We start from the raw sequence: 24,256 nt of genomic DNA, 5'->3' as shown, positions 1-24,256 counted from the left end.
TGCTGTTTTTCAATTTATTCTGTGGAATCGCTGCTCTTCTGCTGCGGGTTTTCCACATTGAATTCAATGGGGAGGTAAAACCCCCAACAAAGAGCTATGTGTTTAGACTTTTGTGGCAGAAAAGCTGCGATTTTGCCACAAAAAAAATCGATAATAAAAAAAAAAAGGATTCCTAGCGATGCGATCCTCTCAACTAAGTGCAGCCTGGCCTCCTGGGATGACGTTTAATCATCACGCAGTGGTTACATGGACTACAGCGTCATCCCAGGAGGCCGGGCTGCGCTCAGAAGAGAGGGACGCGTCACCATGACATATTTTCACGTTGATTGAGTGTAAGGGCTTGATTTTCCGCAAGGCAAGCTGTAGCTTTTTTGAAAAAAGTTTACAGTGTTCACCGTGCGCGTTAAATAACATTATATTAGAATCATTTGGACTTTTAGGGCACGGCCAGACGTGACGGAATTGCTGTGGAATTCCGCTGCGGAATTCTCCTGCGGCCGTTTTTTACAGTTGTTTCAATACATTTTTAGGGAAGGTAGTTCAGACGTTGCGGAAAACTCCACTGCGGACCATAGGCTGCGGTGCAGAATTTTCCCTCCGCAGCATGCACTGACTGTTGCGGAGAAGAAGCGGAATTTCACTGCGGATTTCAGCCTTTGCAATGCAAAATCTGAAATCTGTGGCAAGTCCGCTGTTTTTTTTTCAACGTCTTAATTACCTGTCAAATATGCAAATGCTGGTGCAGATTCGTTGCGTAAATGCCCCAAATCTGAACCAACATTTGCAGCAGAAAACCTCCGCCATGTCTGGCCGTGCCGTTACTGATGCGGCAATTCCAATTATGTTACATTTTTGGGGAACTTTTAGTATTTTTTTTGTACATTAAAAAAACAACTTTAATTCTATTTAACTTGTTTTTTCTTTTTTTTAGTCCTTGTTGGGGACTTGAACAAGTGATCGTTTAATCCTTCATACCATACACTGCAGAGCAGCCAATAGAAATAGCTTTCTTACCTGCTTGTCAGGTAAGGAGCAGAGCCTCTGCATTAGCATGGCTATATAGTTGAGAAGACCCTTTCTGCAGGAATAGTCAGGAGGTATCGTATTGATAGCTGCGAGAGGAGGAAGAAGAATGCATCAATAGTATCAATAGAGTGGTCGGACCTCTTCCTTCCAGCTTAGATGCCACAGTCGCTTTTGACCATGGCATAAAAAGCGGTTAAAAGGCGGGGATTGGAGTTATCGCTATCTCGGTAGTTGCAGTGAGAGGCCGGCTGTAACATGCATCTGACACCTGGTGAGTATGGAGCGGGTTCAGCCTGTGAGCCCGCTCCATACTCCCCCCTTGGCGACTGTCACGTACAGTTATGTCACCAAGGGGTTAATTAATCTTCATAGATGTAGAACCTTTTTTTTTCTATTAGGCTGGAATCAAATATGCAGTTTTTGTAGCAGTTTTTTGAGCCAAACATATGGGTGGATCCAGAAATAAGAAAAATATAAAATAAAGAATCATGCTCATCGTCTCTTTTGTATAGACTTCAGTGTTTGGCTCAAAAAACTGACACAAACACTGCATGTTCTATTCCAGTGTTAAAGAGCTCCAAATACCCTGTATAAACTAAGAGCTAAATGATAAAAATTCTGTCTGTCTGTCTGCAGCCACCCCTTAGGCTGGGTTCACACACCCTATTTACGGACGTAATTTGGGCGTTTTAACCTCGAATTACGGCTCCAAAGCGTCGGCAAACATCTGCCCATTCATTTGAATGGGCTTTACGATGTTCTGTGCCGACGGTCATTTTTTTTACGCACCGCTGTCAAAAGACGGCGCGTAAAAAAGACGCCCGCGTCAAAGAAGTACCTGTCACTTCTTGAGACGTAATTGGAGCCGTTTTCCATTGACTCCATGGAAAAATAGCTCCAATTACGTCCGTAATGGACGCAGCGAAAAGCGCCTGCACATGCCATTACGTCTGAAATTCCGGAGCTGTTTTATCCTGAAAACAGCTCCGTAATTTCAGCCGTAACGGAGGGTGCCGTGTGAACATACCCTAAGGGATGCTTAGGAGCTTACTCCGTAGTGCTTTATTATTGAGTTCGATGTATAAATAGTATGCAGCAAGCACCCTCTAGTGGTGACTACAGGCAGCCAGCATTTTGTCATTTGCTCCTGGGACAGGATGGTATCAAGGGTGGACATTTACTTTAAGGCTATGTTCACATAGAGTTTTTTGACGGGTAAACCGCGCCAAAAAACTCGTCAAAAACGGCTCGAAAATGCCTCCCATTGATTTCAATGGGGGGTGGAGGCGTCTTTTGCCCGCGAACGGTAAAACCGCCTCGCGGGAAATAGAAGCGACATGCCCTGTCTTCGGGCGTTTACGCCTCTGACCTCCCATTGGCATCAATGGGAGGCAGAGAAAGCATGTTTTGCTGCGTTTTATGCCCGCGGCACTCAATGGCTGCGGGCGAAAAACGCAGCGAAAATCGGCGTGCAGGGAGAGGAAAATCTGCCTCAAACTTCCAAACGCAATTTTGAGGCAGAAATTTCGCCTGCAAAAAACTCTGTGTGAACATAGCTTAAGACTTTGATGTCTTAAACTTTTTCACCAATATAAGGGCAGGTTCACACATGGCGGAATTTCACTTAAATTCCGCTGCGGACACTCCGCAGCGTTAATCCGCAGCGGAGCCGTTTCTCCATTGACTTTCACTTTAATTTAGCAGTGTTCGTTTACACGATGCGTACAATTCCGCTGCGGAGCATAGGCTGCGGAGCGGAATTTGGTGTCCACAGCATGCTCTGTCTGTTGCGGAGCAGTGGCGGACTGGTTGCGGACTCATGGCGGAATTTCTCCATTGACTTCAATGGAGAGTCAAAATTCCGCAATGAAGTCCGCAGATCTTATGTGTGCTGCGGAGCGTATTGTTTTTACTACCATGACATTTCTTCATTCTGGCTGGACCTATGTATTTCTAGGTCTACAGCCAGACTGAGGAAGTCAATGGGGCTCCCGTAATGACGGGAGCGTTGCTAGGAGACGTCTGTAAATAGTCACTGTCCAGGGTGCTGAAAGAGTTACGCGATCGGCAGTAACTGTTTCTGCACCCGGGACAGTGACTACCGATCTCAATATACATGTATCTGTAAAAAAACATATAAGTTCATACTTACCGAGAACTCCCTGCGTCTGTCTCCAGTCCGGCCTCCCAGGATGACGTTTCATTCTAAGTGACGGCTGCAGCCAATCACAGGCCAAGCACAGGCTGCAGCGGTCACATGGACTGGAGCGTCATCCAGGGAGGTCGGGCTGGATGCCGAAAGAGGGACGCGTCACCAAGACAACGGGCGGTAAGTATGAATTTCTTTGACTTTCACTAGGGAAAGTGCTGTCCCTTCTCTCTATCCTGCACTGATAGGGAGAAGGGAAGCACTTTTCCTGCAGTCCGCAGCGGCCAGTCCGCATCAATTTTCTGCACATTTTGTGCAGATCCGCAGCCGTAATCCGCAACCCGGATTAGGTGCGGCATTGATGCGGACAGTTGCGGAGGAATTCCGCCATGTGTGGTCATGCCCTAAAGAGTAAGAAGGAAGCTTAAGGGCATGACCACACATGGCGGAATTCCTCCGCAACTGTCCGCATCAATGCCGCACCTAATCCGGGTTGCGGATTACGGCTGCGGATCTGCACAAAATGTGCAGAAAATTGATGCGGACTGGCCGCTGCGGACTGCAGGAAAAGTGCTTCCCTTCTCCCTATCAGTGCAGGATAGAGAGAAGGGACAGCACTTTCCCTAGTGAAAGTCAAAGAAATTTATACTTACCGCCCGTTGTCTTGGTGACGCGTCCCTCTTTCGGCATCCAGCCCGACCTCCCTGGATGACGCTCCAGTCCATGTGACCGCTGCAGCCTGTGCTTGGCCTGTGATTGGCTGCAGCCGTCACTTAGAATGAAACGTCATCCTGGGAGGCCGGACTGGAGACAGACGCAGGGAGTTCTCGGTAAGTATGAACTTATATGTTTTTTTACAGATACATGTATATTGAGATCGGTAGTCACTGTCCCGGGTGCAGAAACAGTTACTGCCGATCGCGTAACTCTTTCAGCACCCTGGACAGTGACTATTTACAGACGTCTCCTAGCAACGCTCCCGTCATTACGGGAGCCCCATTGACTTCCTCAGTCTGGCTGTAGACCTAGAAATACATAGGTCCAGCCAGAATGAAGAAATGTCATGGTAGTAAAAACAATACGCTCCGCAGCACACATAAGATTTGCGGACTTCATTGCGGAATTTTGACTCTCCATTGAAGTCAATGGAGAAATTCCGCCATGAGTCCGCAACCAGTCCGCCACTGCTCCGCAACAGACAGAGCATGCTGCGGACACCAAATTCCGCTCCGCAGCCTATGCTCCGCAGCGGAATTGTACGCATCGTGTAAACGAACACTGCTAAATTAAAGTGAAAGTCAATGGAGAAACGGCTCCGCTGCGGATTAACGCTGCGGAGTGTCCGCAGCGGAATTTAAGTGAAATTCCGCCATGTGTGAACCCGCCCTTATGAACCGAATGATTTTGTACTGAAACAGTAAAGTATTGTCCTTTAATTAGTTTACCAATGTCTAAAATATACTTTGACTACAATAAAATCTAATCAATAATTTATTATTTGTTCAGTTGGTGACTCACTGTACCCTTAAACCTCAACCTCAATAGTTCATCTATAATATCTGGCTCATACAAGTAACTATAAGAATTTGTAAATATATTTTACGTTTTTATTACGTGATTTTTTTTTGCGACAGTCGCTGAGATCAGCATCATTTCAATGGTCTTGTCAGATTCAGGGAATGGAATGCAGAACAATAACTGAAAATTGACCAGTGTATCCTCTCTCTACCCAAATCTTTGTTGACGCCTTTTCATAAATCATTATTTAATACTTATTGAACTAATAACAGGTTTGTGTGCGCTCGCAGGGAAACGCAAACAGTGTTTAAATTAAATATCTGGAGATGATTAATGTGTGGAGATCTAAGGGGAAGACAAATGGTGGATGCTGTGCAAATATAGTAAGAGTTCATTAAAATGTGGGCAGGGAGTCTTTCCTCGGCTCACATCCACTGGCATGCTCTGACTGACTCCACATTCCTCTTCTTCTAAAGAAGTTGTAAAACCAATAAGGTGATCCCATGGTCTGATCAACTAAGGGGCACATACTCATTTACATATATTTTACACCCCTCTAATTGTGAATTCATTGGTGTGTTCTTGAGTTAAGTGGGATGTACCATTATTAGGGCATCACGTCTCTGTGGCAGATTCCCTTTATTACCCCTTTCGGACAGGTTCATAAACACCCATAAATACAGTATCACATATTTATATGTTGAAGGGATTTTCTGATCCCTGAGAATAGCAATATAAAGTTTTGCTTATTTTTTTTGGATTTTCCTGATGAACTGGTTACAAAGCACCGTGATATTTGTATAACATAGATGACTAGGGGACCTTCAGATGGTAATATTGGGGAAAAGTGGACTTATATTATTACTAACACTAATGCTTTTCTATGGAGGTTGCAGCAGTAAAACAGCGGTTTGGGAGTCTGCCAGTGCAGACTGCATAGTTATTATCTCATGACATTTAAAAAACTCATAATACATATTAAGATGAAAAAATAATAAGATAAAAAAAGTACATCAATATTTGACAATAGACATTGCCAATTGAAGGCTTACAGGTGTGGCCCTAGTTAATTGACAAATACTGTAATGAGTTTTCTGTCCCTGCCTGACTCTGCATCCATTTATTAGAGAGAGGCTACGCCTTTGGTGGATACCGAAAAGACTTAGGGTATGTGCACACACACTAATTACGTCCGTAATATACGGACGTATTTCGGCCGCAAGTACCGGACCGAACACAGTGCAGGGAGCCGGGCTCCAAGCATCATACTTATGTACGATGCTAGGAGTCCCTGCCTCGCTGCAGGACAACTGTCACGTACTGAAAACATGATTACAGTACGGGACAGTTGTCCGGCAGCGAGGCAGGGACTCCTAGCGTCGTACATAACTATGATGCTAGGAGCCCGGCTCCCTGCACTGAGTTCGGTCCGGAACTTGCGGCCGAAATACGTCCGTATATTACGGACGTAATTAGTGTGTGTGCACATACCCTTAATCTTTTAGTACAAACGTAAAAAACCAGCTCCATAAGACAAGCAACTTCATACCACATTTAGGACTCCTTCACACTTGCGTATGAAAATACGGATCAAATACGGATGCGCAATGTGAATAAAGCGTTATGTTTTGGCGCTGTCTTTTAAATAAAAAAATTTATACAAATTTGATATACAGAAGTGAATGAGCCCTTAGGTTGGATTCAAACACAGGGTTTTGCGGCAATTTTTGTGGTATTTTTATTGGCGTTTTCACAGTCTTTTTATTTAATTTTTAAGGTCAATAATGGTGTGACCAGATGTTACGTAAACGAGTGAAAAATTGATGTTCCAACGGGGCGTTTTTTTATGCGGCAGTTTTTAAAAACGGACACTTAAAAGAAATGCCTGCGAAAAAGAAGTGCATGTCACTTCTTGAGACATTTTTGGAGCCGTTTTTCATTGACTCTATAGAAAAACAGCTCCATTGGTTTCAATGGTAATTCTTTTGTTTCAGATGCATTCTGTGTGCCTCCGTTCGCTAGGTTTACGTTTTTTTTTTTCACGCAACCAAAAGTGCTGCAGACTGCACTTTGGCTTCTGTCAAAAAAACTGTCCCAGAAAAAGCTTTGGCAATGGCTTTCCTGATTATACATATGGACCTGCATTACGATTATGAGCACCTTGGGATTCACATTTGCATTTATTTTGCAGTATCATGGCAGCCCCCATCCTATTTATTTCTATGGGACTCAGATTGTTGCCAAAGTGAATCAGTTTTCTTCTGTCTTTTATCCGGTTCATCAACAACAATATATATATATATATTGGTTCATTTTCTTTTAACATTGAGGTTAATGGGTGACAAATAAAAACTTATGGAAACTGATGTCAACTCCTTTTAGGGCATGCCCACACGTGGCGGATTTCCTCCGCAACTGTCCGCATCAATGCCGCACAGAATCTGCGTTGCAGAATCTGCGGCGGATCTGCCCAAAATGTGCAGTAAATTGATGCGGACTAGCTGCTGCGGACTGCGGTAAAAGTGCTTCCCTTCTCTCTATCAGTGCAGGATAGAGAGAAGGGACAGTAAAAGTAAATGAATTTCATACTTACCGGCCGTTGTCTTGGTGAAGCGTCCCTCTTTCGGCACCCAGCCCGACCTCCCTGGATGACGCGGCAGTCCATGTGACCGCTGCAGCCTGTGATTGGCTGCAGCCGTCACTTAGACTGAAACGTCATCCTGGGAAGCCGGACTGGAGACAGAAGCAGGGAGTTCTCGGTAAGTATGAACTTCTATTTTTTTACAGGTTGCTGTATATTGTGATCGGTAGTCACTGTCCCGGGTGCAGAAACAGTTACTGCCGATCGCTTAACTCTTTCAGCACCCTGGACAGTGACTATTTACTGACGTCTCCTAGCAACGCTCCCGTAATTACGGGAGCCCCATTGACTTCCTCAGTCTGGCTGTAGACCTAGAAATACATAGGTCCAGCCAGAATGAAGAAATGTCATGTCAAAAAAGCAAGACGCATCCGCAGCACACATAACATGTGCATGACAGCTGCGGACTTCATTGCGGAATTTAGAATCTCCATTGAAGTCAATGGAGAACTTCCGCAATGAGTCCGCAACCAGTCCGCCACAACTCCGCAACATCCATTGCATGCTGCGGACACCAAATTCCGCTCCGCAGCCTATGCTCCGCAGCGGAATTTTCCGCATCGTCTAAACGAATCCTACTAAATAGAAGTGGAAGTCAATGGAGAAACGGCTCCGCTGCGGATTAACGCTGCGGAGTGTCCGCAGCGGAATTCAAGAGCAATTCCGCCACGTGTGGCTTTGCCCTTAAACCCTAAAAACCTGCAAAAACAACAAACCAATTGTGAACCTGACCTTTACAAGGAAGACGTATTTATCAAGAGGATATGTTCCGTTTTGGACTTCAATATGTGTATTCTCTATCGTGTAGCTAATAGCATTGTATATGTTTTGTAAGAAAATCTACTAGAAACACATTAGTAGAAATTAAAGAACCAGTGTTGTTCTTGTTGTCTTATTAACGGTCAGTTCACACAGAGTGTTTTGGCGCTGATTTTCACACGGAAATCGCGTCAGAATCAACACAAAAAATGATCCCAAATCGCCCCCAATTGGTTTCAATGGGAGACAGAGGCGTCTTTTCAAACGGGTGGCTTTTGGCCGCTCATGGGGAAAAAAAGGGCCATGGTTTCCGCCTCTGACCTCCCGTTAAAATTAATGGGAGGCATGAAAAACCTGCGGCGCTAATTTCTGAGCGTTTTTCGCAGCGTTTTTTGCCTGCGGTTATTGCATTAGTTTCAATGGCCGTGGGAGAGAAATGCTGAAAAAAAAGCTGAAAAATAAGTTCAGGCAGTTCAAAATCTGCCTCAAAATTCCTGAAGGCAGATTTTTTCTGCTTGCAAAAAAACTCTGTGTGAACAGCTCATAAGGCTTTTTGCTATTAAGAAAAATAAATAAAAATAACACAATACTTCTCCGCCCTTTGAAAGTCTCCCAACTTCTTTGGGATGCATTCCTAGTCTTGGCTTAAAGAGTGACTGAACTTTCGCAAACTTTTGATAAGTCATAGAGACATTTTAGAAGTTTTGATTGGTGGGGGTCTGGGTGATGAGACCCCAACCATCCCTGAAACTAAGGGTAAAAAGCGCTTAGCCAAGCGCTCTGCACCTTTAGTTGTGATCGGCTCTCCTTGTTAGGCTGAAAATGGGCTCATAAACACACACAAAAAACTGCACGTCCGTAAAATACGCATCAAAAAACACCTGATGCTGTAAAAACGACTGAAAATCAGAGGCTGTTTTCCCTTTAAAACAGCTCCATATTTTACAGCCGTTTTTAGTTTGCCGTAAGAGGGAGTCAAAAATGGGCCTTGAAATGTGTATTTAAAACATAAGTTTACTGTAGCTAAGCTAGTGTTCAGATGTACCAGTAAGGCTCTGTTAACATCACTTTTGTGATGTACGTGTAGCGTGTACACCAGAGAAGCTCATGTACATACTAAAGGTGTTCATAGGGTTACACGAGCCCGTCGGAGACCAAAAGAGTGTACTTTTGGCCTCCATCAGGCAAGTATACTTCATTTATACAGCAAAAAAAGGTATGAAATAGCGTAGCAGTGTATTACATACAACGGAAACTCCTAAAAAACGTATATCGCACGATACGTTTTTTTTTTACAATGGGCCTATGGGTAATGGATACCACTGTATGGCACACGTCATAGGCATCCATTTAACATATACGTCCTCTGGTTTTTTTAATAGTTTTAAACATGTCATTATAGCATGTGAGTGACGCTGTTAGGGTATGTTCACTCACTAATTACGGACGTAATTCGGGCGTTTTTGCCCCGAATTACGTCCGAAAAATGCGCCTTAGTAGCGTTGACAAACATCTGCCCATTGAAAGCAATGGGCTGACGTTTGTCTGTTCACACGAGGCGTATATTTACGCACCGCTGTCAAATGACGGCGCGTAAATGGACGCCCGCGTCAAAAAAGTGACCTGTCACTTCTTGGGGCGTAATTGGAGCCGTTATTCATTGACTCCAATGAAAAGCAGCGCCAATTATGTCCGTAATGGACGCGGCGTTCAAGCGCCTGCACATGCCGTTTTGGCTGAAATTACGGGGATGTTTCCTCCTGAAAACATCTTCGTAATTTCAGCCGTTACGGACGCTGTCGTGTGAACATACCCTTAGGCATCCGTCACACATGGAGTCTGTTTAACATATACGTCATGAAAAGCCTTTGAAAGGCTTATGATGTATATGTTAAGTGAATGCCACTGTTGGGCATCCATCACAGCCTACGTTTAACGTATACCTGGGGAGCTCTCCCCATATATATGCTAAATATATGTATATGCTAAATGTATTCAAAAAAACGGGATGTGAATGGGGCTTAGGCTAAGTTCACATCCTGTTTTTTGCACACCTTTGTGGTATACGACGACGTATACGTTTTTAAAGTTATAAAAACGTATACATTTGTAACATATGCTTACGTTTTTTGTAGTATACGTCGCATACGTTTTTATACGTTTGTGCCTGTTCTTACTTCTAAAAACATATACTTTTTTTTGTTCTTTAGCTAAATCAAACACTGTAAATTCAAGATTTCCCATATAAGGTGACAAAAACGTATACGTTTTACGTATGCAAACGTAGGGTTTAATATTGCATACGTCGTCCATACGTCGCCATTGACTTCAATACAAATAAAAATGTATAAGTTTTGGAAAAGTAATGAAAAGCGTAGTAGACTGCGCTTTTCAGGACATGGAAAAAAAAAGGATTCAACGTAAGCAAACAAGACGTAAGCACAATTAGGGCATCCGTCCTGACCATAGAAATCAATGTGCACGCTGTGGTCCACGTTTTGACACGGTTTTCTCATGTCAGAACGTGCACGTCAGAAGTAGAGTAAAAACGAGATGTGAACTTAGCCTTAACATGGGCAGGAAGCTGCTCCATTACTGCATTGGTAAAAATGTTACAAAACTGTGTTAAATACATGCAGCTTTGTGGCATTTTTATAGCCAGTGGATAAAAATCCCTTTCACTACAAAGTAGCATTTGCCCTACATTTATTATTTACATTCGGAGTTCCTAATACCTATCTTCATTTCGTTGTTTCGTGCTAGTAATACGTCTTTTCATCTACAGAGGATTGCAGGAAGCACAGATTACTTTGGCTGTCAGACTTGGTGAGGCCGAGGAGAAGATCAAGGTTCTCCATTCAGGTTGGTTCAAACACACTGGGGGTCATGCATGAAACCTATTGTAACAAAAGGTGTCAGCGCTGGCCAAGTGCCTCTTCTTCAGTAAGTAGATCCTATTGAATAGCATTTCATCCCAAAACCTGTCTGTCTTCATTGTATGCTGTATAGGAGCCTGTTCCACTTATCTAGGCCTTTATTCTGGTATTATATTAATAATAATGCTACAATTACAAAAATATTTAGAATGAAGTTATTCTCTATATTCATATATATTATTATAGTCTATGACATTTAACCCTTTCGCTGCCAGGCTTATTTTTTACATTTTGCACCTCTGATAGCCTTGACCATGCACAAATAAATCCTGAATTATAAAATTCGAAATTCATACTAAACCGCTATACCCATTTTTTAAAAAATTTTTTTTTAAAGAGGACATATAGCGCATTGTCAAAATGCCACTCAGCCCTTTATGCAGAGGCACCTTCATTAAATTTTGGGTCAAATTTTAATTTTTGGTAAAAACAAATGCATAAAAATTAATGTTTGTAAATAAAAATCTGACCCAAGCAGAAAATTTGCAGATGTTACGTTAAGTCTATAATGAAATAAAGAATGAACTACACACTACTGTATATAGTTTGTGGCATGCTCTGGGTATAGTGTTTTTCCCCATAGGCTTCTCTATAGAATTTCAAAAATGTCTGAAAAAAAGCTTGCACAAAATGTCATCAAAAACAACACAAAAAAACTCATATTTTTAGAAGCGTTTTATGATGCAGTTTAAAGTGTAGCTAAACGTTCGACAAACTTCTGACATGTCATAGTGACATGTCAGAAGTTTGTATTGGTGGGGGTCAAAGCACCGAGACCCCCACCAATCTCTAGAACGAAGCAGCTGAAGCGCTCGTGTGAGCGCTCAGCCGCTTTGTGTCTGTTCGGCTATTTCCGGAAATAAATGTATCGGTGTACGAACTCAATAGAAAGTCATTGCCTTTCCGGAAAAAGCAGAACAGAAACGAAGCAGCTGAGCGCTAACACGAGCACTTCAGCTTCTTCGTTCTAGCGATTGGTGGTGGTCTCAGTGCTCGGACCCTCACCAATCCAAACTTCTGACATGTCTCTATGACATGTCAGAAGTTTGTCGAACGTTTAGCTACACTTTAAATTGCCAGAAGAATCTGTGTGTGAAGGAGGCCTTAAGCATTTGCTTTTTTTCCAAACCAACTTCTCCCATAAATTACATGCTCTACAAGCTATTGCTCCAATTTTGTCTTCTATCTGTAATACGGAAAACTCACTTAAACCCATTCTGTTCTTCTATTAGCTTGCTTAGAGTAAGGCCACACAGAGTGCCACTGACCCGCGCCGGCACCATGTTCTGCACAATAATGAATACACCCTTTATGGCCGCACTATTTTGCAGGTTTAGGGCAGTTTTACCCGTGGCCATGAACAGGCAATTTGACAGCCGTGCCTAACATGGTGCCGCTCCGTGTGGCTTTACCATTAGGGTGTCTATTCCAAACCTCCCAATCTCCAACTGGAAACGATTACTCCATTCAAATTTGACGTATGGTTATCTTCATCATTATTATCAAATAGAGGAATATCTAAGTGCTATACACTTTCCAAGGAACCTAACCTTGACCCCATAGAAAATATCAAATCTTAGCATGGAAAAAAACTTAAAACGTATCTTTTTACGGAATAACAATTGTATTCAGCTTTTTCGTGTGTGCCAATACATTCTAAATTACAACCATTTTGAAAATGCTCGTAAGTTTCAAATGGCATGTAACTCCTTCAAAATTAAGCAAAATCTTCCCCCGAATTTTCCGAACAATTTTGAAGATGCAAATATTCAGAGGACTCCTATTTATGGTGGGGGTATAGACCTATTCTTAATCTTTGGTAAACAGGTATTCCAAATTTTATGCTCTATATGTGGTTTCCGTATCACCCCTAAGCCGGAATATTCAATACTCTCTACACACAAACTTGGGTTCTTTATACATTGATTGTTACTAGAATGAAGATAGCCCAATTTTGGAGAGATAAACATTATCCTACTATTAATGAATCCATAAAGGGGTAAACGACAATTATTGGTCCTGTATGAATAAACACTCCTCAACATTGAAATGGCAACACGAAGAAAGAAAAGTTTTGGAATCGTGGAAATCACAGGATCTATACACGTTGCTGTTATGCATTAATAAAAAAAGAAAAAGAAATATTCCAAACATCCTAACTTATTCAGTAACGAGTAAGAGCGCCACACGCAGAAATACAAGCCTTTTCATGCCTTGGCATGCTATCAATGCGATTATTAATGGTTGTCTGCGGAATGTTATGCTACGCTGAATGCACTTGGGCATGCAAATCATCAAGATTGGCTGCTGGCAGCTTCCTTTGCAATTGCCGACCAATTACGTCCGAGATGTGTTTGATGTGAGACAAGTCCGGAGACGCTGCAGGCCATGTTAGCATGTTTAGGCCACGAGGGCTGTTCACAGTAGCACGAGCAACATGCAGCCTGGCGTTGTTGTGTTGAAAAACCGCTTCTGGGACACTTTGGAGAAATGGCCATACCACTGGTTCCAAGACCAAATCAATGTAACGCTAAGCTGTTAGTGTACCTGAAATGAAGACTAGAGGGGTCCAGCTACCGTACATTATGCCACCCCACACCATAATCCAGGAGTTGCCCACGTGGTCTACAGACGAATCTTCGGCCATCGTTGCTTCCGAGACAAAAGCGAGACTCATTGCTGAAGAGGATAGACCTCCATTCCAGCCCCATTGCCTTCTTGCTCTGCATCATGATAGCCTTTGAGAGCAGTGGCGTGTGGTCAATGGAACACCTGCAGCCGGACGTCTGCCTCGTAACCCAATGTCGTGCAAACGCCTTCTGATGGTTTGTGTTAACACTGGTTGCCGCCCTAGGCTTGGGATGTGACGTCCAACTTCACTTGCAGTACAGAATAGTTTACTACGTGCCATTCTTCCAATCAGACGATCCATTCATGCAAAAGTACACTTCCACGTACCTCTTGCTGTTATTCCCGTTCGTTGTTGTTCTCCCAACCTCTGGGACACGCAGCATTGAACAGTGCTGACATCTCGGCCTAGGCACGTATCGGGATAAACCAAGGTCCCTCAGTTCAAGCATTCTGTCCCTCTCAGTTGGCGACAAGTGGCGATAACTGGCACGTCGGCGAAGAGGAGGTATCGCACAATCATCCCACACCACTTGATCCGATTTTTGAGGTTTCATGCGACTAAAAAGCTTTGCTTTCAATCTGGCTTTTACACCTCTCCCACATGCCACAGATTGGAGCTAGGTGCTTGAAAATGTGATCATTTGCAGATCTTAGTGACACCTGCTACTTCCTCGATTTGCATAACTTTATGGATTGCCCTTCCTGGTGTTGCAGTTTCAATGTTGAGGAGTGTATGTCTAGATGCGCTCTTAATAGTTGCAACAGATTCTATCTAAATTGAAAGTATGGATTAATTGCAAAAACAATTCTATTTCTACACATATACAGTATATACATACAGCATATACATGTATATTGAATTAACTTTTGATTTCAGAACGACCTCAACAATCTGTAATGTTTTCTTTTATCTGCTATGTCCTTGACTCACCCTTCATGTAACTTTGTGACAAATAGAAATTAAAAAAAATATGAAATGAAAATGTATTAGATATTCTTCTCTAGTGATAATTGTTATCGCTGTAATTCTAGCATGTATTAGGGTATGTGCACACGACCTATTTTCAGACGTAATGGAGGCGTTTTACGCCTCGAATTACGCCTGAAAAGACGGCTCCAATACGTCTGCAAACATCTGGCCATTGCTTGCAATGGGTCTTACGATGCTCTGTGCAGACAAGGTGTAATTTTACAGGTCACTGTCAAAAGACGGCGCATAAAAAGACACCCGCGTCAAAGAAGTGCATGTCACTTCTTGGAACGTAATTGTAGCCGTTTTTCATTGACTCCATTGAAAAACAGCTCCAATTACGTCCGTAATGGATGCTGCGAAAAACACGTGCACTTGCAAAAACGTCTGAAATTCAGGAGCTGTTTTCGCCTGAAAACAGCTAGGTCATTTCAGACGTATTTTGTTAAGACGCGTGAACATACCCTTACTAGAGAAGTGAGCAGTGTATTTTACGCTAAAGGCACCAGGTCTGCCATCTTTTTACTTCTATTAGGCTTTCCCTATGAGGCCCTGGTCTGATAAAATGCCTGTCAGCGTTACATTGACAGGTATAATACACTTCAATACAGAAGAATTACAGTGTATTCTATCAGCAATTAAGAATTTGTATGGTCAAGACCCTTAGTGCGGCTAAATAAAATGTAAAAAAAAAAGTAAAATTAAATGCTGCAACATATTAATAAAACAATAAAGGGAAAAAAACACAAAACCCCTTTTTTCCTATTGTAAAATGCTTTATCTAAAAAAAATCTAAGATAAAAAAAAAATAGCCATATGTTATACAGATAGGTCCAAAATTATTTGGACAGTGACACAAGTTTTGGCATTTTAGCTGTTTACCAAAACATATACAGTTATATTATCAATATGGGCTTAAAGTTTAGACTCTCCGCTTTAATTTGAGTGTATTCACTTCCTAATTTGAGGAAGGGGTTAGGAATTACAGCTCTTTAATATGTAGCTGCCTCTTTTTCAAGGGACCAAATGTAATTGGACAATTATCTCAAAAGCTATCTAACCCGTTAGTGACCACCCATTAGTGTTTTTACGGCGGCCACTAGCGGTCTTTATTCCGATGCAATTGCCTTTTTACGTCGCTTCAGCGAAATAAATAAATAGAGCAGGGAGCCGTTAAATCTCCCTGCTCTCAGCTACCTGAGGGCTGGGGGCATCCCTGCTCTAACGGGTGAGATCGATATCAGTATCATTAGAGAGCGCCGCATCTGAGTGGTTTTGGAGAGAGGGAGGGAGCTCCCTCTCTCACCCCACCGGCATCCTGTGTGTTATAGCAGAGTGCCGTTGTCTTCTATGGCAGCTGGGGGCCTAATAAAGGCCCCCAGGTCTGCCACTAGTTATGCCTTCTAGGCCATGTTAGAGGCATGGCCTAGCAGATGCCTGTCTGTTTTACACGGACAGGCAGTAATACACTGAAATACAGAAGTATTGTAGTGTATTATAAAAGTGATCGAACGATCGCATACTGAAGTCCCCTAGTGGGTCTAGTAAAAAAAAAAGTTTAACAAAGTTAATAAAAAAAATAAGTGAAAAAAAAATGAAAAAACAAATTTTTCCCCTTACAAAATGCTTTATTATTCAAAAAAACAAAAAAAGTTCCACATATTTGGCATTGCCGCATCCATAACGACCCCAATTATAACGTTATTACATTATTTAACTCGCACGGTGAACGCCATAAAAAATTAAATAAAAATGCTAAATTGCTGTTTTCTGTGAATCCTGCCTTAAAAAAAATTGTGTTATTTATACCACATGGTAAACAATGTAGATTTAGGACGCAAAAAAGTGTGGCGAAATTGCTGATTTTTTTTATTCCCCCCCAAAAAAAAGTTAATAAAAGTTAATCAATAAATCATATGTACCCTAAAAGGGTGCTATTAAAAAATACAACTTGTCCGGCAAAAAACAAGACCTTATACAGCTATGTCGATGCAAAAATAAAAAAGTTATAGCTCTTTGTTTGAGACTATGGAAAAACGTTAAAATTAGCTTGTCATTAAGGCCTAAAATAGGCTGGTCACTAAGGGGTTAATGGGCTGCATGGGCTATTCCCTCAATAATCCATCATCAATTAAGCAGGTAAAAGGTCTGGAGTTGATTCCATGTGTGGCATTTGCATTTGGAAGCTGTTGCTGTGAACCCACAACACGAGGTCAAAGGAGCTCTCAATGCAAGTGAAACAGACCATCGTTAGGCTGAGAAAAATGAAGAAATCCATCAGAGAGAGCACAAATGTTAGGAGTGGCCAAATCAACAGTTTGGTACATTCTTGGGAAAAAACTGCTGTGATGGCATGGGCATGCATGGCTGCCAAAGGCACTGGGTCCCTAGTGTTTATTGATGATGTGACTGAAGACAGAGAAGCAGCCGGGTGAATTCTCAAATGTTCAGGGATTTACTTTCTGCTCAGATTCAACCAAACGCAGCAAGGTTGATTGGCTGTCGCTTCACAGTACAAATGACAATGACCAAAAACATACTGCGAAAGCAACCCAGGAGTTAAGGCAAAGAAGTGGAATATTCTGCAATGGCCAAGTCAATCACCAGATCTGAACCCGATGGAGCTGCATTTCACTTGCTTAAGACAAAACTTAAAGAGGCTCTGTCACCAGATTTTGCAACCCCTATCTGCTATTGCAGCAGATCGGCGCTGCAATGTAGATAAGAGTAACGTTTTTATTTTAAAAAAACAAGCATTTTTGGCCAAGTTATGACCATTTTTGTAGTTATGCAAATGAGGCTTGCAAAAGTCCAAGTGGGTGTGTTTAAAAGTAAAAGTCCAAGTGGGCATGTATTATGTGCGTACATCGGGGCGTTTTTAATACTTTTACTAGCTGGGCGCTCTGATGAGAAGTATCATCCACTTCTCTTCAGAACGCCCAGCTTCTGGCAGTGCAGACACAGCGTGTTCTCGAGAGATCACGCTGTGACGTCACTCACAGGTCCTGCATCGTGTCAGACGAGCGAGGACACCGGCACCAGAGGCTTCAGTTGATTCTGCAGCAGCATCGGCCTTAGCAGGTAAGTCGATGTAGCTACTTACCTGCAAACGCTGATGCTGCTGCAGAATCAACTGTAGCCTCTGGTGCCGGTGTCCTCGCTCGTCTGACACGATGCAGGACCTGTGAGTGACGTCACAGCGTGATCTCTCGAGAACACGCTGTGTCTGCACTGCCAGAAGCTGGGCGTTCTGAAGAGAAGTGGATGATACTTCTCATCAGAGCGCCCAGCTAGTAAAAGTATTAAAAACGCCCCGATGTACGCACATAATACACGCCCACTTGGACTTTTACTTTTCAACACACCCACTTGGACTTTTGCAAGCCTCATTTGCATAACTACAAAAATGGTCATAACTTGGCCAAAAATGCTCGTTTTTTAAAAATAAAAACGTTACTGTAATCTACATTGCAGCGCCTATCTGCTGCAATAGCAGATAGGGGTTGCAAAATCTGGTGACAGAGCCTCTTTAAGGCAGAAAGACGCACAAACCAGCAACAACTGAAGAAGCTGCAGTAAAGGCCCGGCAAAGCATCACAAAGGAGGAAACCCAGTGTTCTGTGATGTCCATGGGTTCCAGACTTCAGACAGTCATTGCCTGCAAAGGATTCTCTACAAAGTATTAAAAAAAAAACATTTTATTTATGGTAATGTTAATTTGTCCAATTACTTTTGAGCCCCTGAAATGAGGCTGTGTAGAAAAATGGTTGCAATTCCTAAACGTTTCACAGGATATTTTTGTTCAACCCCTTGAATTAAACCTAAAAGTCTACACTTCAATTGCATCTCAGTTGTTTCATTTCAAATCCAATGTGGTGGCATGCAGAGCCCAAATCATGAATATTGTGTCACTGTCCAAATAATTCTGGCCCTAACTGTTTATATTTAGTATCGGTGCATCTGTAACAACCCATACTATAAGACTAGTACAGTATGTTAACACTATAAAAAACACCTAAACGAAAACAATGCCAGAATTGCTTTATTTTGGTCACCTTGCCTCCCTAAAAATAAAAAAAAGTGATCAAAATTGACATGAACAGCTCCGTCAGCAGAAAAATGTAAAAGTTATAGCACTCAGAATATGGCAAGAAAAAGTGTTTTAATTATGCAAAATTAGTAAAACATAAAAAATTATATTAATGTGGTATCGCTGTAATTGTGCTGACTTGTAGGCATGTCATTTATTTTGCTTACCGAAAAGTAAGAACAAAATCCAAAAAACAAAGCCTCAAAAAATTGCGGAATAGCTGTCTATTTTCTATTCCTCGCCCAGAAAATATATATATTTTTAAGTATTCAATCTTGGAACTCAGTGGCGCAACAACAAAAAGAAATGCTGTGGCCTCAAGTCCTAAATAGCTGCATCTTTAAGGGGTTAATATAATGTTGTCACTATATATGAAGGGCGCATCCTAATAATAGCATTTAGGTCTGCAGGGAGTTTTAGGTTGTCTGTGATTTGCCTGACCCATCAATAGCTGTTAGTCTGGAATCATTGACAGCCACATGTACTGGAATATATTCTCACACTGGGGATACAACATATTTGATTGTAATAACCTTTTCCCAAGCGATCTCCTCCATGGTCCATGAGTAATGCCTAGGGCATCATGGGACATAGTTGGTCAAGACGTAGAGAAGCTGTAGTTAGTCATTCCTGTTCCGAGGCCTGAATCTGATACACGCTGGCATATGTTCTCGCTCTAGAATTCACAATCTTCACTAGTGGGAATGTTGGTTGAAAAGAGGCTTTTTGTCTTCTTTAAAATTCACAGAGAGAATAGAAGAGACAGAAGTGACAAAAGCAAAAATGAATGATCTGTCGTATTGTATCCGGATGGCTCTTGAAATAGACTTCTGTTATTTGACCTGGTTATTAATCTTTTTGTGATATGGAATAGCAGACAGTTTCACCAAATGCTTCTGTTCTATTTTGTTATGCAGCACTCAAGACAACACAGAGGGAGCTGCTTGACCTGCGGTGCCAATATGATAAGGAGACAGCGTCTAAGTAAGTTCTGTATTGTATTTGTCTGCGAGGTACAAGCTCCTTGTTTACCTTCAGCATTTAATGTTTAACAGGCAACATCTTTCAATTTTGGAAAGACGTATCTGTCAAAAAGAGTCAGGTACAAGAGTGATTGAAGTGACCTAATGCCAGGGCACTGTATGGAACTGGCATACTAAAAGGCCGCCTGTGCTCACTCCGCATTCTTGTAGCTGTGTTGGCAGCAGGTCCAATAAATGATGGTGATGGTGATGATAATAGAACTGTTCATTGTGGTTTCTGGTGATGTCTTTTTTTAAATGTTGTGTAGTTTATAGGATTAAACAAAATATTGTCATTTTATTTTCTACATTTTCATTGCCACTAGTTAATGTCTATATTAAAAAGTTGTCTCATTACACTTTCTGCAAACAGCTGTTTTATTCAAAAGAAGCCGCAGCCAGCAAGGCATGGCTTTCAGGTGAAATCCCTGTAGTACATGAGAGTCTCAAGTCTAAAAGCTAGAAGGGCCTACCAACGCACGTGCACACTATTGATCCATTCACACTCTATGGGACTGATTGAAATAGCCATGTACAGCGCTCGGCTATCTCTGTCAGTCCTATTGAGAATAATTGGAGTGGTAGTGCGCACGTGTGTCCACCGCTCCAGACCCTAGTTCACTTGATCTCTGGGGATCCCATCGATTGTACCTACAGCGATCATACATTTATCACCTTTCCTGTGGATAGGTGCTAAATTATTTTTGTGGGGCAACCCCTTTGAATATTTTGTTGCAGTGGCCATTTTTGCAGTGATAAAAGGAATTGCAACCATATTAGTTGTTAGGTTCTCAGAAACCGATGGGAATAATTGAGCAGGCTGACAAAATGACACTTTATGATGGATTTCTGACTTTAATTTAGGCTAGATTCACACAAACGTGTCTGTTTTACACCTGTAAAAAACGCAGGGTTTTTTCTTCGTGGCAGCTTCGTGTGCCATCAGTGTGTGTTCCGTGTGGCGTCAGTGTTAGTGCACATTTCTTATTTATTTTTCTTTGCATTCCTTTAGCTACTGGTGCGTGAATCACGGACAGCACACAGAATACGTCCGTGTGCTGTCCGTGATTTTCACGCAGCCATTGACTTCAATGGGTGCGTGGTGCGCAAAAACGCACCAAAGTAGGACATGCAGTGAGTTTCACAGACACGCTGCATGAAAAACAACGCATTTCTGAATAACCCCATTGAATTTCATAGATCCGTGTGCTGTCCGTGAAAAAAGCGGACAGCACACGGATGTGAAATATACTGGTCTGAACAAGGCCTTACACTAATTTTACCGAACTCTTGACTTTCATGGCCAAAAATACTTGTATAGAATACTAACTGATATTTACTGCAAGTTATGCATTTTATTTATTTACCCAATGTTTTTGTTTTTAGTATTCGTAAAAAATATATATACTAGACACACACAGTACAGCAGGTATCAGCTTTTGAATTATCTTCATAGTCCTCTCAATACAATCAATGCCTGTTTGGCAAGCAATGTGTGGTTGTCTAGCTGTCAATGAAACCATATTAGAAGGTATATAACCTCAGATAATATTCCAATATTCTGTATAAACAGTCATTTTATGCCAAATCTACTTAAACTGTTCATCCGAGTTGTGCCTTTCATTATACAGGTTGAATAAATTGCATTGATGTTAATCACACTCTCAATATCAAGTGTTAACAAAGAGATAAGTGGGCAGTACTCACTTACAAAAACAATCCCTGGGCTTTAGAGTGGGAAATCCTCAAAGATCACATTGCGAGGGGGAGTTGGCATGTCTCTCAGTCTCTGCGTTCAGGAGGCTGGCAGCTGTTTTTATCTGAATATAAGGGCTTATTCAGACGAACGTATAAATAGTCCGTGTGACATCCGTTTTTTTTAACGGCCGCCACACAGCTGCATGTATTTCAATGGGGCTGTTCACACGGCCGTTGTTTTAACGGTCCGTGTGAAGGGCCCGTGACAAAATAGGACATGAAAAACTTCAGTTTTTCATGGTCGATTTCGCACACGTTTGTCTGGGTATAGCCTTAGGGTATGTGCACACACACTAATTACGTCCGTAATTGACGGACGTATTTCGGCCGCAAGTACCGGACCGAACACAGTGCAGGGAGCCGGGCTCCTAGCATCATACTTATGTACGATGCTAGGAGTCCCTGCCTCGCTGCAGGACAACTGTCCCGTACTGAAAACATGATTACAGTACGGGACAGTAGTTCCACGGAGAGACAGGGACTCCTAGCATCGTACATAAGTATGATGCTAGGAGCCCGGCTCCCTGCACTGTGTTCGGTCCGGTACTTGCGGCCGAAATACGTCCGTCAATTACGGACGTAATTAGTGTGTGTGCACATACCCTAATTCTGACATAGCGAATGATTCAGTCTGTTGTAGGCTGGGTTCACACTGTGCGTTTTTTGTTTTCTTTTCTTTTTGCTTTCTTGATTCGGTCGATAAACTCCATGTCTCTAAATGGAAGTACATCAAATAAAACAAAAAACACATTTACCAAAACACAACAAAAACTCACACTGTGAGCCCAGTCCTTCCACAAGAAGAAACTAAAGCAAGGGTTAGCTGGTTCTAATATTGTTTGATAGATTGTCCTGTCAGTACTGTTATACATAACAAGAATACAATTTTCAACTGTGTTATCCCCCCCCCCCCCACACACACACAGCTCAGAAACCCGTATTATGTGGTGTTTTAGAATATGAAGACTGTAGAATGGATGTTTTCTTAACACTTGCACAGAATTTTTATTTTTTTTGCTTGCTTGCTTACCTATTCAGTTGTAGCAATGATATACTATTTCTTGAAGGATTTATGGCTTAAACAAACTACTCTCAGTTGTGTAGTAAAACTGTAGGGCCAGGGCTACATCTGGAATTTTTGTAGCTCTACTGATTAATTTTAACTATTGAGCTGCAGTCCAAATAAACGCATTGAGTTGCATGAAATCTTGTGGACTGCAGCTGTCACTCAAGAGTTAAAATCAATCAGTAGCCCTGCAAAAAGTCTCAGTGTAGCCTAGCTTAAAGTAGCAGACGCAACATTTACACAGGAAGAGTTCAGGAAGGGGCAGATTGTATGGGATGCCATGATTTGGATTTAGCAGTTGTCTGGATCACCTATTGCATAGGCTTGGCTCGACAATGATCAGATGAACACGTCAGCCAGCTTCCAATCTGATACATCATCATGTCTGCTAATGATCCAGTCAGTTTGCATTAGATAATTGTCAGATTTTGGGCCCATACATATTGCAGTTCTGAGCTGATTACCTAAGTTTGCTGGCAGGACTTCGAGCTGTAAGGTCACATTAACATTTGCTTATTTCAGATGATACGGAGACAATATCAGACATAGTCATTTTGTATACTCATCAGCTTTTATGCCCAGCCCCTCAAGGCTGAAATAGCTGATGAAGAGCAATGATTTGGTATGAAACTACATAGCAAATATTAATTACTTTTAAAATATCTCAAGGACACAATGTTGTGTGTATACTGTATAAATATATCTATATCTTAATTAACTGCAACAATAAGTACCAGACTAGTACCGAGTATGTCCTCTGTTACTTTTAAGTACTGTGCAGACCCTTCTTCGCATAGAGTCAGGGCCGGCTCCAGGTTTATATGGGCCCTTGGGCGACACAGACTTAGTAGGCCCCTTTACGGGCGAACTCACGGCGGCAGTAAAATGACAGAAAACTTCACTTTGTGCCCCCATACAGATGTTAAGCCCTGTTTATTCCCCCATATAGAAGTTAGGCCCCCAGTTTGTGTTCCCATAAATTTAGTGCCCTCTATAGATAGTGCCACACAGACCCCCTCCCAGGTAGTGCCAGACAGCCCCCTCCTCCCAGGTATTGTGACACATCCTCCCACCAGATAGTGCCACACAGCCCCCCTCCCTGGTTGTGCCACACAGCCACCCACCTAGTAGTGCCACACAGCCCCCCTCCCTGGTCGTGCCACACAGCTACCCTCCATTGTAGTGCCACAAATCCCCCCCCCTCCCTGTATGTAGCGCCTTTGATGTTCCCTCTAGGAGTGGAGTCCCCAAGCAGAGCATTGCCGATACTCTGGCTGGGTATTCCCCTTGTGCCCCCATACAGATGTTAAGCCCTGTTTATGCCCCCATATAGAAGTTAGGCCCCCAGTTTGTATTCCCATAAATTTAGTGCCCTCTATAGATAGTGCCACACAGCCCCCTCCTCCCAGGTAGTGCCATACAGCCTCCCACCAGATAGTGCCACACAGCCCCCCTCCCTGGTTGTGCCACACAGCCACCCACCTGGTAGTGCCACACAGCCCCCCTCCCTGGTCGTGCCACACAGCTACCCTCCATTATAGTGCCACAAACCCCCCCTCCCTGTATGTAGCGCCTTTGATGTTCCCTCTAGGAGTGGAGTCCCCAAGCAGAGCATTGCCGACACTCTGGCTGGGTATTCCGCTTCAGGAGAAACCCCTGACGCCACTGTCCATATGTGGACAGTGTTGTC

General features: G+C 42.5%; 1 protein-coding gene across 3 annotated transcripts in view; it reads left to right on the top strand.

The window, feature by feature from the left end:
- The window catches only part of CUX2 (cut like homeobox 2), a 533,765-nt gene that overhangs the window by 439,338 nt on the left and 70,171 nt on the right, over positions 1–24,256 (top strand). For all 3 annotated transcript variants that reach the window (XM_075834888.1, XM_075834897.1, XM_075834879.1), the window contains 2 exons: positions 10,879–10,955; positions 19,638–19,704. In XM_075834888.1, coding sequence (XP_075691003.1) covers positions 10,879–10,955; positions 19,638–19,704 — 144 coding nt within the window. The remainder of the gene's footprint in view (positions 1–10,878; positions 10,956–19,637; positions 19,705–24,256) is intronic.

This window comes from Rhinoderma darwinii, chromosome 1, assembly GCF_050947455.1.
Source record: "Rhinoderma darwinii isolate aRhiDar2 chromosome 1, aRhiDar2.hap1, whole genome shotgun sequence".
Lineage (NCBI taxonomy): Eukaryota > Metazoa > Chordata > Amphibia > Anura > Rhinodermatidae > Rhinoderma > Rhinoderma darwinii.
Note: the sequence above shows the minus strand (reverse complement) of the source record. Positions and strands in the feature narration are given on the sequence as shown.